The sequence below is a fragment of the Melozone crissalis genome, unplaced genomic scaffold (assembly GCF_028551555.1).
Source record: "Melozone crissalis strain CALT ecotype California unplaced genomic scaffold, PUWL_Pcris_2 ptg000002l_1, whole genome shotgun sequence".
NCBI lineage: Eukaryota > Metazoa > Chordata > Aves > Passeriformes > Passerellidae > Melozone > Melozone crissalis.
In genome coordinates, this window is record NW_026535780.1 from 7,659,700 (window position 1) to 7,676,730 (window position 17,031).

The following is a 17,031-nucleotide window of genomic DNA, read 5'->3' on the forward strand; positions in this document are numbered from 1 at the left end:
GCCCACTCGCTGCCTCTCCCGGCATCCCTCATCCCCATCCTCCGCTCCTTCCTGCTTCGGCGGTGGAAGCAGCCCCCCGCCGGGGGCCGGGAATGCCCTCCCCTCCCCTCCTCTCCCTCCCTGCAGCCGCAGCGGGGGAGGGGGGCTGTGATGCTGCAGGGGGATCCCCGGGAGCCGAGCGGGGTCTCCCCTTCCGCCGGCTGCCGGGATCTCCCCGCTCCGCGCCGGCGGCGGCTGCTGGGGGGCGGCACCCGGGGGGTGGGGGGACACGGGGAGGGGGGCAGTGCCGTGGCGGGGGGCCGGGGCCGGTGTCCCCCACACCGCGGATGACTCGACAGCCGGGGCTGGGGGAGCGGGGGGCGGGCGCCGGGCTATTTGCTGGCTGCATACAATGGGCCACTCCCTAACGTGAGGGCTGGGGGGAGGCAGGAGCTGGGAGGAGGAGGAGGAGGAGGAAGAGGAGGCGGGGTGGGGGTGGGGGGAAGAAGGGGCTCGGGCATCGGGCTGGTAAATAAACTCCGCGATGATTCCCCTCCCTCGCGCCGGCCCAGGTGCGCGCCGCGCTCCTGCCCGCCCGCTGCCCGCCGGCGGGGGTGACCTGACGGGGATGTGACCGCCTCCCCTGCCCACCGCTTCTACCCCCTCCCTCCAGATATATATATATATGTATACATATATATATATACACACACAAATACATTCACAGATGAATATATCTATATAAATATATAGAGAAGTCATTTTGGGGGGAGGGACGGGGAGCTCGGATCATGGCCCTGGGGCTCCCGGGGCTGTCGCCGCCGATCTGCAGCTCGCCTCCGGGGCCCGACCATGGGGCTGAAGGCGCGGCGCGGCGCGGCGGGCGGTAGCGCGGCCGGCGGGGCGGCGGCGGCGGCGGGGCGGCGAGCGGCGGCCGGCGGCGACCCCGAGCAGGGCTCGCTGGCCCTGGGCACCGGCGGCGACCGCGACGGGACGCTGCTGCTGGAGGGCGGCGGGAAGGAGGAGGGCGGCAAGCGGAGCCCGCCGGGACTGGGGCTGCTGGCGAAGACCCCCCTGAGCCGCCCGGTGAAGCGGAACCACGCCAGGTACCGCCGCATCCAAACTTTGATCTACGACGCCCTGGAACGACCCCGCGGCTGGGCGCTGCTCTATCACGCCTTCGTGTGAGTACGCGGGGCGCAGAGCGGGGCTCCGGGGGCGCGGCTGGGGCTGCCCCGGGGGGTTTATCAGCAGCGTTTTGCTTTATCATCCTCGGGGTGAGGCGCTCCGGGTGCCTGGAGCAAGGGTCTGCTACGGGGTGTGCTGCTGAGCGGTTTTATTTCTCTTATGTCGTCGGGTTTTCCAAAAGGAGCAGCTGCTCGTAACTCTGTGTTTCTGACTTGCCCGTACCTCCACGTTGCCTTGGAGTGGCATTCCCGAGCCGGTGTGTCTGAGGCACCGGAGGAGGGATGCCAGAAAAACCCAAGCTCCGGGCGGGTTTAAGGCTCGAAGTGCTCCAGGGAACGCGGCCAGTTCAGCTCAGCCCGGAGCGTGAGGCTCAGCTGCTCTTGCAGACCGCGGGCGAACCGATCCCTTCCGTAGCTAAAAGCGTCAAATGAAAACCATCGGGTTTCGGTCCGATAAGCATCACCCCGCAGTGCATGAAACCCGAGCATTGCAGCGCTGTCAACCAGAAAGTTACACTGACCACAAGTGAACCGAGAGGAAATAAACTCGTTTTATGGCCCATAGGTGACAAGTCAAGAGAATGACAATTGGTTTGCATTCCTAAAAATTCTGTTGCCTTAAGTTGTCGTAAGGAATATCAAAAAGATCATTCTGTCAACATCACGGAATGGAGTTGGCAGAGTCGTATTAAAATAAATGTTTGTTTTAGTGTTGTGAATGTGTTTGAGTGATCACGGTGATAGTGTTTTTCTTTGGCACTAGAAGGTGTGCAGAGCTCTATGTGACAGAGGATTTAAGCAGTGATTTTTGAAATTGGTTTATTTGCCAAAGACAAACAAAGCTCTCTAGGCTGCATGGGTTGTGAGCCTGGCTCTCGGGAAGTACTGATCATTGGTATAGTCCTTGCACCTGCAAATAAACAACTTGAGTGTAGAGCTGTGATTTTACCTTCAGGCACGTTTTTATTATGTTCACAGTGTTTTAGCCCTGAGCAAGAGTTAGAAGGCAACCATCACTACAGAGTGCTGCTTGCGTACCACTCATTCACTGCTGCTCCCCTTTTTTCAGTGTTTATTCATCAAGTATATCTTGGGACTCAGGTCTTGTTTTCCAGCTTAAAATCTGAAACTGGAAACTGCGACACTTTTTTGGTTCTTTCACCTCTTTTTGCCATAGGAAAACTCATGCTAGCAAGCAGGCAGTGGCAGCACTTGAAGTGTGTTTTGCTGGGAAGGCTCTTAGGTCTGGAGCTTGCTGTTGTGTTCAGTATTGCATAATCCTGCTGGAGAAAGTGACAGCTGGACAGAGGGACACCCCTTTCATCCTGCCTTGGCCAGCCCACACCCCTCAGTGAGGCTTTAGCACACAGCAGAGCATTCCAAGCAGTTTGCAGCCCTCTGTGATAGCTGGGCTCATGTCTGGATATAAGCAATGGGACAGTGGATGTGTCTGGAGAGGCTCAGGTGAGCTGAGAGATTCAGACAATTGACAATACTGTAACTGAATATTGAATTCATTGAATTGAGTTGAATTGAATATAATATAAACAATTGACATTTATTTACAGTGCTATAAGAATTTCCAAGTTAGAGCATTCATTTTAGATAACTCTTTAGATGTGTGGTTGACCTTAAGGTGCTTATGCAATATGGATCACAGAATGGGGAAAAAATGATGACATTTGTAAGGTTTGATTCTTCTTAGGAGTGGACCTGACACTGTGTGGTCAAGTTCTCTTTGATGACTACTCACTCCTGCAAAACTGAAATGTCAGTCTGACTCACAAAAGTCAGTAACAATCTTGTGAAAACCATCGGTGCCAAATTCAATATTAATGAAAATGAAACAAAACACTTTTTGAAGTCTTTATCCTTACAGGAAGTAAAACACACAAGTTGTCAGCCCAGCATAGACACTCCATCCCTCCCCAGGACATCCAGAGGATCTTGCTGTCCAAATTGGCCCCACTGAGTTTCTGTTCAGTCTCAGCTCCCTCTGAACTCAGATGAAGCTGTGGGGTCTTACCTCACTGTAGGATCCAACCCTACAAAAGGAATCTGGTGAGAGTGATGGAGGAGTGTGCTGGGATGTGGCTGACAGAGCTTGCTCCTGCCACTGGAGGAGGAGGACCTGCTTGAGAGCAGGAGCTGTGGGGAAGCAGCATCTCAGTTGATACCCAAAGTCTTTATTCTTGCCTTCAAATGGATTGTCTTTTAACCTTTTTTCCTTCTTTAAAGGAGTCTCTCTCATTTGGAGGTGCTGCTGTGACACAGTGTAGTTCCATCCCAGCAGTCTCTCCGTGTTTCTTTTCACACTAGAATAGTTTACACTTTTCCTTGGGAAGGTGAGAGATTGCCAGTCTTCCCATAAAATCTATAAATTTCATCTTGTTTTAATTTTCAAGAGAAGTCCCATTTATGTTATCTTAATGACATATTATTATTTGTCTCATCTGAGTAACTTTGCAGTAAGTGCCATGCACCCAAAATTAACCAGTAAGATTGTTGCTGTCAAATACAAATAACTAGAGAATAAGCAGCTGAGGGCCAGAAGGGATTTGAGGATGGCTGGATGTGATGAATTCCTTGTAGATCCATGCATTCAGAGGTGTTTAAGGAAGAGATGATGCAAAGCACTCCAATATTGTGTGTATCCCAGGGTCTGGGAGGCAGGGAGCTGCTGATGCAAGAGGGTTGAAACTTTTCCATCCTTGCTGAGGGTGTTGTGTGAGGGGCAGGAGGGGGCTGTGGCAAGCTCTTGGTGAAAACTCTGCATGCCACAACTTTTGAAAGAGTGGCACTGATGGGATCTCGTTAAATCATGCAGAGATGCACATCTGGCTGCAGAGGGGTCCGGATCCTGTGTGGATCTCACTGCTGTAATGAGCACACAAAGGAGGCTCCAGGGTCCTGTGTGGATCTCCCTGCTGTAATGTGCACATAAAGGAGGATCCTCTGTGGATCTCACTACTGGAATGTGCACATAAACAAAGATCCAGGATCCTGTGGATCTCACTGTTGGAATGTGCACATAAAGGAGGCTTTGGTTGCCATTGGGTGCTCTGAAATAATTCTGTTTGAGGAAGTCATTCAAGGAGAGCTCATAAATGGGATCAGGCCCTGCCAAGCCCTAGGGACAGAGGTGCAGTGGAGAAAGGGAGTAATTCCTGATGGAAATTATAGCATTCAGCTTTCACTGGCATTAATTAAGAGAAAGTGTTGTGAGATACTTTCCTTGTGATTCTTCCTTCTTCTTTGTTCTGCACAAGTGAATTTATCCAAGCCTGTCCTTGGGGATTTGGTCCCTAAAGAAACCAGCCCTGTTTCCTTCCCCATCTGAAAACATTTGCTTTCTAGTAGCTCTACTAGACAAAAGATTTATCTTTTATCACTCATGATGTGCCCCTTTGCTGGGTCATCAGGGTTCTTGGTGTTCTTGGCAATATGGCAATGTCTTAGTGGTCCTACTTGGTAAGAAAAAAATGTTTTTCCCCATGAAAAACTTCATGTCTGTAAAGCTAAACTCTAGCTGAACATTTTCAGTATAAAGTAAAATAAAATAAAATAACCTGAGATTCTGAGATATTTAATTTGGAAATGTCTCTTGGGAGTTGCAGGTCAGGCTACAGCCTATCCCTGTTCTTTTCTGAGCTCATGTCACTGTAGGTACAGCTGATGTTCCCATGATATTCTGTATTTTCCTTTGTGTTAGGCAGTGCAATATTTTGTAGGAAACCCCTGCAGTTGTGCCTCGTGGGATGTGTGCTGTGGTCAGGGAGACAGACTCAAGACCTGTCTGCCTCCACAAACCATCCAAATGCTTTATTTATGCACAGAAGCATTAATAAGTAGAATGAAAAATTGAAACAAGTAAGATTTTTTATTTTTCCAGTGTTTTTTTTAGCTGTAAGCACAAAATATTCGGTGGATAAAGGGCAGAGTACAGAAAGGTAACATAATACAGATTGTTTAGAATTGCAATTTGTGGAAAATTTTTAACCTGACTTAAAGAGAGGATGAAGGAGAGGTAACTAGGAGATATTCTCATTTTCATATCATCTTCTGAGACAACTACAGCCTTTACTTTCACGGAAAAAAAGACTAGATAAAGGTTTGGGATTAGATATTGCTTTTGGGGAAGTGTGCAGCATCACCTGCACTCTGCTGGTGTAGATCCCCACGATGGCCCTGCTGATGTGAGGGGGAAGCCATGGGGAACATTAGAGAGCCCTTCTCTGTTTGCCATGCCATCTTCTCTCAGTTTTGCCTAATACCTGGAATAAGAAGAGGAGGCAGAGTCATGAGATCTATCAAATCAGCGTTTCTGGGAAGCACCTCTTGCCTGACTGACTGTAGGTGGGCTGCTTGCAGGAAAGAGTGTCATGGGATTGGGGAGCAGGGTGAAGGTCTGGAGGCTTTCCATTATTTTCCTCATCGCCCTTCAGGAGATGCTCCATAAGATGTGCTCTCCCTCTGTGAGCCATCTGGAGGGAGATGGGAGAAGGTTTGGGGTAAAAAGAGGGACAGCTATGAATCCTTTCTTGGCTTTTTTGGCTTGGACTTGTATCTGAGTGAGTCCCTTGGGCAGCAGAGCCAGCCTGGTCCATTAGCAAGTGCCCTTTGCTTATGTGTGTGCCAATATGAGTTCTGCTTTAATTATTGATGCTAATTCATCATAATGCATGGATAAATATTCTGCAGTATACTTTGTAAAATCTAATGAAGTCTTAGTCATTGGAGACCTCACCAGACACCTCTGCTCCTGCAGCTCCACCGAGGCTTGAGGAGCTGCCCTGGGATTGTGAGTGCCCTGGGGGATGTGGCTGTAGCTCAGCTGCTGGCATCAGCTGGCACAACAGAACAAAGCTGGGATTTGCTGGGGGAAGGACAAGGGGTAGCACAGCCTGGGGAAAGCAGTGCCTGGGTAGTTGTGGGAACTCAGCACATCCCTTCGGATGTCCAGAGTTGTTGAGAATCCTGTCAGGGGGCTCAGACACCCTGGCATGCTGCCTGGAACACCTAGTGGCTTGATTTTGACCCTTCCAATGAATTGCCAGCCTGGTGTAGGGATGTCAAAGCCACACAGGTTTGAATGGTGTAATAATAGAGTATTCACAGGGTGAAAATATAGATTTTAGGATTTTTGGTATAGGGGTTATGGGAACAAGATGGAGGAATCAGGGCGTGTCTAGTCCTTCTTTCTTCTTCTTGTTCTCCATTTTCTGCAGTGATGTTGGCACTTGGGGATTGGTTTAGAGTAGAGGTGCACTGTCTAACATAGGTGATAGGTATTGGGAATTAAGAGTAAATATGGTATACGTATTATAGTTTGTAGTATAAAAAGACAACACTGCCCAGGGGCAGTCAGAGTCCTTGTAGCTGCCTTGCTTTGCAGACCTCGGCTGGGCAAAAAGAAAATTTTGTAGATAAGAGTTAATAAACAACCTGAAGACCGAGAAGTGAAGAGTCCAGACTCATTCTTCGAAAGCATGGGCTGCTGCAGAACCATCCTGTGCATCTCGGGGCAGAGAACAAAACAGCCCGCCCGAGAGGTAATGGGTGGCTGGTGATCCCCAGCTGCAGCTCTGGAGTCCCCTCAGCAGCTCACAGGTGCCCAATGCTTGTTTAACCATCCAAACTTCCTTTGAAATTATGGACCAGGCCCTTTGGTGGGAATAAGTGTTCACCTGCAGCCCCAAATCTTTGTGAAAGGGCATCAGTGCTCAGAGCAAGGCCCACCCCCCAGTGGGTGCCCCCAGGTTGGATTGGTTTGCCCTGTAATCCATGGTGCCATTACTGCACTGTCCCTTGCCAAGTTTCTGTGCTGCCATGGCTCCAGGGCTGCCTGGTGCACAGGGTGTGCCTCAGTGTCCCCCAGGCCCTGCAGGTCCCTGAGCACCCTGCTGCAAGTTTGCTCCCCAGCTCAGAGCAGCCTCCTCTGGATGGGCAGGGGAATCCCTGCAATGTCAGGGGAAGCAGCACTGCCAGTGCCAGCAAACACTCTGCAGCTGGGCCTTCACTCTGCCAGCTCAGCTGAGGAATAGCTCCTCAAATAGAAGCCACAGTCCCTGGTGTTAGGTCTATAAAACTGAACAGTCCCAAATTTAATCAGTTTGACAAGCAATGATATAGGATAGCCACTGCAGCAGGCAGAAAATCACTTTTTTTTTGTCTTTTGAGAGACTTGGTGTGAGGAGCAGCAGCAGCTCAGTGCCACCCCAGCAGTTCTGGCGACACTGTCAGTGGGAAAGCCCAGGACCAGATTTATCTCAGGTTCTCCAGCCTGGGCTCTGGTCAAAGGTATCACTCCTCATAAAAGCCATCCCAGCCTCTTCCCAGCCTCTGTTTGTTCCTTGCTGCAAACAATGGATCATGGGAGGGCACAGCAGGGTCTGGGACAGCTGCTGGGTGCAGAGGACACCTGAGCTTTACTTCTTGTTTTCATCTGAAAGAGAGATTCGGGAAATGGTACAAAAATGAGCAGGGAGAGGCTTTCTATGCTTGTTTTGCTCATTTTGTTGTAAAATGTAGGAACACTCAAAACAAATTTAATGGAAATAAATAGGAACTAAAGCCTAATTTAACACCAATCCATCTTAACAGCTGGATTAAAAAATAATACATACATATAATGCCAGTCATCTATCAGTGTGCTTTTGTGTGCAGGTGAACATGAAGGTGCCCCAGCCATTCCTACTTCTCCCAAAGGTCACCTCAGAATCCACTCAACCAGCACATTTCTTTTTTTTTTTTTTGATAGCCCTCATCTTCAAATATCACTTGATTGAATAATTTTTATTTATAGCCTACCCAACATGCAAACCTGTGCATGTATGTAGAGCATAATTCTGTATCCCTTGACTGTCAACAAGTCCTTTGTGGCATTGAGATGCATGTGGAAGGTCAGACAATGGCATATTCAAGGACAATGCATATTCTAAACAAGGTCTGAACTTGAGGAATTTGATTTAATAGCTGGAAGAAACTTTCTGATCAAAATTGATCAAGTGAGCCTTAAGATAATTTATATGTTGTTTACAAACATAAATGACTGGTGACGCTAGACACAGCCAGGTGGCTGGGTGCTACCATGATCAGCCTTGCATGATATCAATAAATAATAATGTTTATTCTTGTGTTTAATAACATTATAGTCCCTTTTTTACTTAAGAATGCCATACTCTCTTGTGCATGAAACTTTACAGAAAGAATGGAGCCATGCATCTGCTATTGCTTCTGGCAGATCCTGTATTAAATGGGATAACTTAAATATTAATAGTTTTGCAGGGAATAAGCTCTACGAGATCTGTTAAGTGTCTTAGGATGGTAGCTGGGAAACTTAGCATTTTCTGTGGAGAGAGGGACATGCCCTGGGATATTTAGGTTTTGGTAACCTACTTGGAAAAAGGCACTTTTGGAGAATTTCCAGGCTGGAAATCTGTAAATTGCCTTCCCCAGTCTTAAGTGAGCACATTGCTTAAATGTGTGTTTAACTTGGAGCAAATATAAGGTCCCTCTGAAGTCAGGAGGAATCTGTCCAAGGTGGCACTGAGATAGTCCAGAGCAGAAGATTGTGACTGGGATTTGGTGGAAAGCAGCATGAGGTACCATCATCATCTTCCTCTGTACAGCCAGCTCATTGTTCTGCTCAGGCCTGGTGGAATCCTCCTGAGCTGCAGTTCTTCACAGGATCCATCACCCAACTTCAGCCTTCCCACAGCTCAATAACCACCTCTGGCTGTAGTCACCAGGACACCACCTTGTCCTCCTCAGTGGTGCAAGCCATGCAGAAGGGAAGCTGTAATATCTCTAAATATTACACCACTATTACACCAATCTCTCTGCTAAATCTCTCTGTGGAGAGATGCTGAGACCCTGACATGAGGCACCTCTGGTGTCTCTTGAGATGGCTTTTGCTTTGACTCCCTCTCCCTCATGATCAGTCTTGCCAAAGTCTTCCCTGCTTCGATTTTCCTCAGTTGCTGGTGCATGGAGTTGCAGAGATCAATTGTATGGCAGTGACAGAGGGGGAATCCTCATCCTCTCTGGGTTTCTGTTCTCTTTTATTTCCTTTGACTTCCCACACTTTATTTCATTCCATGGATCCCTGGATCTCACTTGTCCCCATGTTTCCAGAGCTGTGGCTGAGAGCTGCAGGAATGTGCTTTGCACTCCTTTGGCAGCCTGAGTTAGTTTGTGATTGTCATGTTGACTCTCCAGTGGTGCTTTTTTAAAAATCTCAAGTGCTTTTATATTTACGTTATTCTGTTCTCACTAGTGTTTTGATCACCTTCTAGATTAGTACCTCACAATTTTGCTAACATTCAATTTAGTTCTTTTTCTAGATCATTAAGGAAACAGTATGGCCAGAACTAAAAAACACAATTCAGCATTTTATTAAATAATAACTTCCCTGCTTCCTGGCTAATACAATGTAATTTGTTAGGGTTTTATTTATAGCTCTGGATCCAGTTTTTAGTGTCATATACTTTCTCCCAGTCATCTGAATACTGGGAGAAACTTAGTACTAAATACTAAACCAAATACTTAATAGTTAATAAAACTAAATACTTAATAGGAAACCAAAGTTTTATGACATATTGCACCTGTGTCAAAACTGCAAATATTTCCTCATTTATTTTTGTTCAAACCTGAGTTTCAGGCTATGTTTATCTGTTTATTTCTGTGATGTGCTTTTAATTGTTATCTCTCCATCTCAGATTTTTCATGCTTTTGACATGGTGTGTGTATCAAACAGCAAAATAATTAATTGTTCCTGGTGCCATCCACCACTGGAGTAGAGATAAAGCAATGCTGAAAGCTTAAATATCCCAAACCATCCAGGTCCTAGCCTAGCTCTTCTATGCTTTATAGGAGCCATTAGAGTTGGGCCATACCTAACTTTGGGTCAATGACAGAGATGTTAATCTTAAACCAGAACACTCTTTACAGGACATTCTCCACTGACTGTAAATTCAGAGTGTAAAATTTTCAGCTTTCAGTGGGGATGGAGGAGAAGCAATGCAGCTGCTGAGAGGCTGATAGTGAAACCCCCAGAGCTCCTGGTGGGGAGCTGCCCACGAGTTCTCAGCAGTGCAGAACCAGCTCTGCTTATCTTTGCTGCCCTCATGCCTCTCCATGCAGGCTCAGAGGGTTTATGAGGAGGGATTACACCTTGAGGAGGGAATGTCAAGAGCAGCTGATTGAAATTGCAGGGGAATTTGTTTAGGAAGGTAATTACACCAACTGGAATTTGCTCTTCCACCTTTGCTAGCACTGTTGCTCCTGTGAGATGTGCTGTGAGAATCTCAGTGCACACAGCTGGGGCTCCCTGATCACACCCAGACTCCTTCTGTGCCTGCACCAGGACCAGCCCTGCTCTGCAGCTATGGCAGCAGCTCTGCCCATGCCCAGAGCAGTCATTGCCATGTCTTGGCTGATTGTCAGAGCTGTTCCGAAGCAGTGACACACTCTGGCTGACAGCAGGACACTGCTGGGTGGTGGATTTGTTGGTGACTGAGTGACTGAGCACAGCTCAGGTGCTGCCACAGACCTGGCACCGCTCCCAGGAGGAGTCTGGGGAGCTCCCTGCTCTGGAGGTGAGGTCAGAGGTGTGGACACTGCTCGTGCCAGCTGGCCTCAGGGACACAGAGCTGGGATGAGCATCCTTGGGTTAATAGAACAGACATAATTCTTATATGTGAAATCTTACCACTTTGAGGTTTTCCTCCTGAGTCCATGCAAAAAGCCACTTTTGGGATAGAATCTTTGTTGGAAGAGACCTTTAAAAGTCTAGTCCAGCCCTGCTGCTGTGGGCAGGTGCACCTTCAGTTTCAGCAGGTTGCTCAAAGCCCCGTCCAAAGTGGCCTTGAATGTTTCTGGGGATGGGGCATCTACAACCCGTGCCAGTGTTTTATCACTCTCATTTTAAAAAAATTCTTCCTTATATTTAGTCTAAGTTGATGCTCTTAGTTTCAAACCATTACCCCTGGGATAAGACCTTTCACTTAGACAAAGGCCTAATAAACCCTACCCCACTGAAACAATACAGGTTGCACCCTAGGTGAGTGTTCAGTACCATATTTTACATTCTGCATCTTTTCTCCTTCCTGTTCATGGGACTTTGCCATGGCTTTTGCCTCTTCTGTTTCAATGCTGCTTGTGCTGCTCAAACTCCCATGGAGGTTTCAACACTTCACCCCCACATCTTGGCATATTAACAAAAAAATACATTTTTGTGGTAGAAATCCAGGAGGAAGAGCCCACTGATCATTCATTAACAATCTTCTGGTGTAAAATGTGAAGATGTTCCTAGTTGTGTGGATGCTGATATTTGGATATTTCTCCTGGTTGTATCTCACTCATTATTGTAGATGTTGCTCCATTACCTTGTCAGGTCCTGGGTGCAGAGATGGGATCTGGCAGAGGCTCATGACAATTCCTGCTCTCAGAATATGGAACTATCACACAGTACAGTGTCAAATCCACTGCTCTCTTCAGTGTTAAATTCCTTCCACAAACTGCATTTCCCTGCTCTTCCTCAGGGCTTGAGTGTCAGTCTTTCCACAGTGGGATCCATCCATCTAGCACATTATCTGAGGTAGCTGTCTGGAATTCTTTCATAGCTGCTGAAGAAAAACAGGAAATGGAAATTTCTGGAGTGCAATTAATCTCATTCTAAAGACAATTTGAAAATGGGTGAGATTAATCACATCTTGCAGTGCCTGAAACTCTTCCCTGACTGCAAAGGAGACCTCATGGGACTAATTTAAATTTAGGGATTTGCACTGAAAACACCTGAGGAATGGGAAACTTTCTACCTGATCTGAGGGGCAAGGATCAAAGCTAAATGTAAATATGTTCATGTATAGTTCTGTGTGTCCAGTAGGTATTTAGCTTCTCTTTATAGTCAGTGGAGATTTAGTTAATGCAATCAGTAGATTTTAGGGTGGAATTCATCCAATCAGATGTGAGGGTCTGCTTTACATAGAGATTAATCACAGCTTCAACTCCACTGAGCAGCTCTCCCTTGTCTATAGCAGGAACTGAGCTTTGGTAAATGTCTGCAGTAAAAACCATGTTCAGACAAATGATTGTACCTGTAAAGGCAAGAGGAATATGATTCTTATTATTACAGTTTTTTAATTTTTATTATTACATTACAGACATTTCATCTTAAGCATCCCAGCACAATTACTGTAGCTGCTACTACTTCTGTTGTGTTACATTATGATCTTAAAAATACAATTAAGATACAAGTAAATCTCCTTTTCCTGATTTAATTCATTGCTCATTTGCTTATCTGTTGCTAAAATTAAAAAAAAAGAAAACCTAAAAAACAACAACAAGAAAACAGCAACACCCAAACCTATCATATTCCTGGCTATACCTTGCAGTCCTACTTAATCACCAGACAAGAATATACAAAATCATTGATTTAGCCCGCATTTTGCAGCTAAGATACAGTCTACAGCTGTCTTCTAGAAAATTCTCCAAGTTTGGTTTAAAAATGACAAGTGGAAAATTGATAATTTCTTGCGCTAATTCTTTCAGCAGATTTCTGATCTGCTATTAGGCCTTATGTATAGCCTGAATTTATCTTGCATCACCTTCCAATCATGCTATATCGTCATTTATGCAATTAAAAAGCCCTCTAGTAAAACAGAAACTTCATCTTCATAGCCTGGAACAAACACTGATGGAAATCTCAGATTAAGGCTAATAAACACATTATCTACTTCAAGTTGCTGGGAAATTAACTCATGGTAGAGTAAGTGAAAACGAGCATTGCCAATGAAGATAGGTTTCCATCTGCTCAAAATCTCTTTTTCTTCACTCCTCCTAATGATGTTTTCTTTAGAGTTACTGTTTCCAGAAAACTATAAGGTATTATTCTATAACAGCAGATTTTCCCTATGGTGTCCAAAGAAGCGCTGCTTTGGAGGTGATTATGTCCTTCTTTGGTCTCTGGAAAAATGTTCTTTCTCATCCCATTTGCTGGGGAATGTGGTGACTCAGGCATTCAACCCTGGCTCAATTGCTACAGAAAGTTGCTGTCCATTTATTGCCACACCAAGAGCTCCCATCTTTAATTTCTTGGTCATCAACCCCAGCAGCAAATGGAGCTGCAAACCAGGACATGGTGTTATCATCCTGACTCTGGGAGCAGCAGCTGCAGCTGTGATACCAGCTGTGCATGAAATAACTGCAGGTCATGGATTATGCTGAGCTCCTAAACCACTTCCTCCCACCACTGGGACCAGGGACAGACATTAGTCCCACTTGTATCCTTTCTGGGAAGATAAATGGGTGTCCACCTCCACTTCTTATTCCCTCTTCCTTGAGAGAACAGCTGAGTCACCCCAAGGAAGCTGTTACCTCCACAGGTCTTCAATAAATCACTTTTTCCCAACACCATCACCACCCCTGGGCAAAGAGTGATCAGGAACTGTGACTCACAGGTGTGTGGGCCTGGATCCCAACAGCTCTGTGAGCTTCTCCTACAAGGATTTGTTTGTGTAGGGACTCAAAAAGCCTTGCCCAAAGTCACAGGGGGCCCACTGGAAGGACCTCACCCCTGGATACCATATTCCCATCACAAGGTGATTCAGAGATCATCTTGCACCTAACCTACCTTGCTCCACATGGATAAAGGAATTCTTGATGAGTCCTGACTCTGGGGGAATAAGGGCTCAGTTTTAATCCTGACATTGGTGAACTCAATGTCAAAATCCAAAAAGTTTAAAAAAGAGGGGTAGAAAAGATAAAAAAGTAAATACAGCTATGTATGAGTAAGAGACAACTTGACATGTCAGCTCCATCACCCTGCTATCAGCACTTAGGTTGAGGGATTTTAAGTCAAACTCAACTCTGCTCTCCCAGTTTGGTAATGTAGGAAAGGCAGAGATGGAAGATCCAGTGATTGGTGCTGTTCTTCAGTAGTGAGGTGATGAATGCCACCAAGGAAAAGAGGGGAGACAGGATTGAGTGAGGGACAGGGAGAAAGAGATGGGAAAGAGAGAAGGAGTTGTAGAGTTGAGACTGAATGATTCTTCTGAATGATGAAAAAATGGTGGAAATAGCAAATGACAACATTTGTTAAAAAAAAAAAAGTCATTGGGAAAGACTTCCTGTCTTCAATGAACTCTACTGGTTAATGAAAACTATACCTAGCATTTCCCAGTGTCAGTACCCCAAACACAGACAATACTGGTTTGGGCTAGCCTAGAGACACACAACTTCCTCTGTAGATAAATATGAGCATTGATTGCTCTGCAGTGGCCTCACCTGCCCAGCATCTCTGTCTAGATGTTACACCTCACTTCTGTCCATGCATACTGAGGATTAAATGGAGTGGGGAGGAAGAAAACTCTCCGTGATTCTGGGCCCAGAAGTCTGCACACTATGCGAAACACATTAAACAATGTATTCTGCAAAGAGCAACCAAATTTATTGTTCCCCACAATATAATGGAGTTCAAATCTTGGAGATGCACAAAACTCAACTGGAAACAGCCCCGAGCAACCTTGTTTGAGTTTGAAGTTAACCTTGCTCAGTGAACTGGAGAGGAGACCTCTAAAACATTCAATTTTAAATGGTTTTATGGTTGCGGTCACCAGCTCCCTCCTACAGCCCCAATATCAGACATGACCTACACCAAGAATTCTACACAAGGCTGTGCAGAAACACAGCCCTTTATTGCACAACTTCCCCACCTCATCTGCACTGGATTTGTCACCCAATGAACTGGGTTTATGAGAGAGGAAATAATTCTCTCTCATCTTTGAGGAGCAAGGAGGGAAGGAAAGCCTCCATGTTTGGATAAACCAGCTCCCAGCATGAAGGAAACAGGCTGTGAGCACCAGGGTGTGAATTCTGGCAGCTATGGGATGGGTTGGTGCTCACTTGGTATTCTGCCAGGGGATCTCCATCTCTCCTATCTACCTCACTCCTCAAGCTGTCTTACACTACCGGGAGGACAAGTGTGTTGTGTGCAAGACCTTGATCCTGGCCTCTGGCACTAGCAGAATATCCATAAAGATAAAAAGATTTTGTACTGGGTCCAGAACAAGCTTGTGGTGCAGCAGCCAAATCCAATTGTTTCTCTGACATGACTAAAAGCAGTTGCTGGCTCAGTATTTCTGCAAAAACAAGCAAAACACAAACTAGCAGCTGTTCAAGGAACACACCACCACCCAAATACACTTCTTTATGTCAGGGCATTTGCATGCATTCAGATTTCATGCAGTTTTCCAGTGATTTTCAACATTAGGTTCAATTACGCTGGTGTCCTGCTTCAGCTGGTGTATGAAAGTGAGCATGCCCTTGAAAATACTGAGTGGTGCTTGCACATCTGCAAAGTCTCCAATTTTATACAGAAAACTGTAGCCCACAAATAAAAAACTGTACGGGCCCACAAATGACCCTCATGATCCCCCTCATTCACACCAGGTCATTCAAATTGACCTTCCACACTTGTTACAGGCTTTAAAAGGACAATGTTCAAGACACCCTCAAAATGTTTTCTAATCCCTAAAAGGCCCCTAGAAAACAGTGATGCCTGTTCATTGATTTTGGGAGGTAATTTTGGGTGATGTAGTCAAGAGGACCAATGCAAATGGACTGAAATTCAGGAATAGGAAGAAGGAGGACTGATGCTGGCAAATTCCCAACACAGCAGCTCCTGTGCCCAGGTAAATACAAGAGACAAAGGGAAAACCCAATCAATCACAGCCTTAGATGTACAACAGGTACTGGGTTTGAATATGACCTCAAGATCAACTGCAATTACCATAAGAAATCAAAAGCAAATTTATGTGAGAGCTCTGGGAGACAAAGCCCAAGGCAAAACAGAGAACAAAAGGAAGGTGGAAAGTTAAACTCAATAATCTCAACTAGAGAAAGACCTTAAAACTACTGAAATGTTATTTTCATTGGCATAATGTCAGGGATGACTGTAGGCTTGTCATGGCCTGGTATAATAAGTAGTAACATATATAAAGCTCTTGAGGAGTGAGAATTAGAACTAATATAATATAGATATAACTAGAATTTGTATAATAAAAGTCTATGTAATAATAAGAATCATATTCCTCTTGCCTTTACAGGTACAATCATTTGTCTGAACATGGTTTTTACTGCAGACTGTAAATGTCTAAATGTGCCATTTCAATTTCCTCAGATGCTGATATAAACCATGGCCACAGGAGCATTGCTGATCTTGAGCTCATCCTGAAGTGAAGGAGACAGTGATTTACCCCACTCTGATTGTGCCAAGTAAATAGGGATCCCTTGACTGTAAGAGGAGCTTCAACACATGGCTTAGGTGTAGAAATCTACATTGCAAACCCTGAGGTGAATCTCATCCATATCACGTTGTTGAAAGCCTTGTGAGGATTATAACTTTGTGAAGTGCTCTGGACACAAGGATAAAACAAGCCAGCCTTTTTGGCCTTGAGGTGACTTTGCCAAATGCTAACATGCCATGCAGTCTAAAATCTGAAACACCCTTCTAAAAGCATGAGAATGCATGAACCAAGATAACCAACTTTCTGCAGTGCTCAATTCTGACTCAGTCTTGTTCCTAAATCCTTTTGTGATGCCATTTAGGCTCACCTTATGGTGACCTCTGCTGATGTCCCCCTGGTTCCATGAGCATTCAGAAGGTAAATCTCATTTAACTCATTATCAGGTTTGCAGGACTGGGTTCAGAAATTGTTGTTGGTCTTTCTGGTCAATGTAGTCCCTACCCTGATGGCCAAATAATGATTGCCAGAATGTGGTGTTTTGGTTTTATTTTTTTTTTCTCATTGGAAAGGGCTCTAAGTCAATGTTATTGTATTCAGAACACAAACACCTAGCTGTA

The 17,031-nt window shown here is 45.6% G+C and overlaps 1 protein-coding gene across 2 annotated transcripts in view; it reads left to right on the forward strand.

The window, feature by feature from the left end:
* Positions 1-512: 512 nt before the first annotated feature.
* Positions 513-17,031, forward strand: part of KCNQ3 (potassium voltage-gated channel subfamily Q member 3) — a 189,631-nt gene continuing 173,112 nt past the window's right edge. For both annotated transcript variants that reach the window (XM_054269560.1, XM_054269569.1), the window contains exon 1: positions 513-1,163. In XM_054269560.1, the coding sequence (XP_054125535.1) occupies positions 832-1,163 (332 nt within the window). In that variant the 5' untranslated portion in view covers positions 513-831. The remainder of the gene's footprint in view (positions 1,164-17,031) is intronic.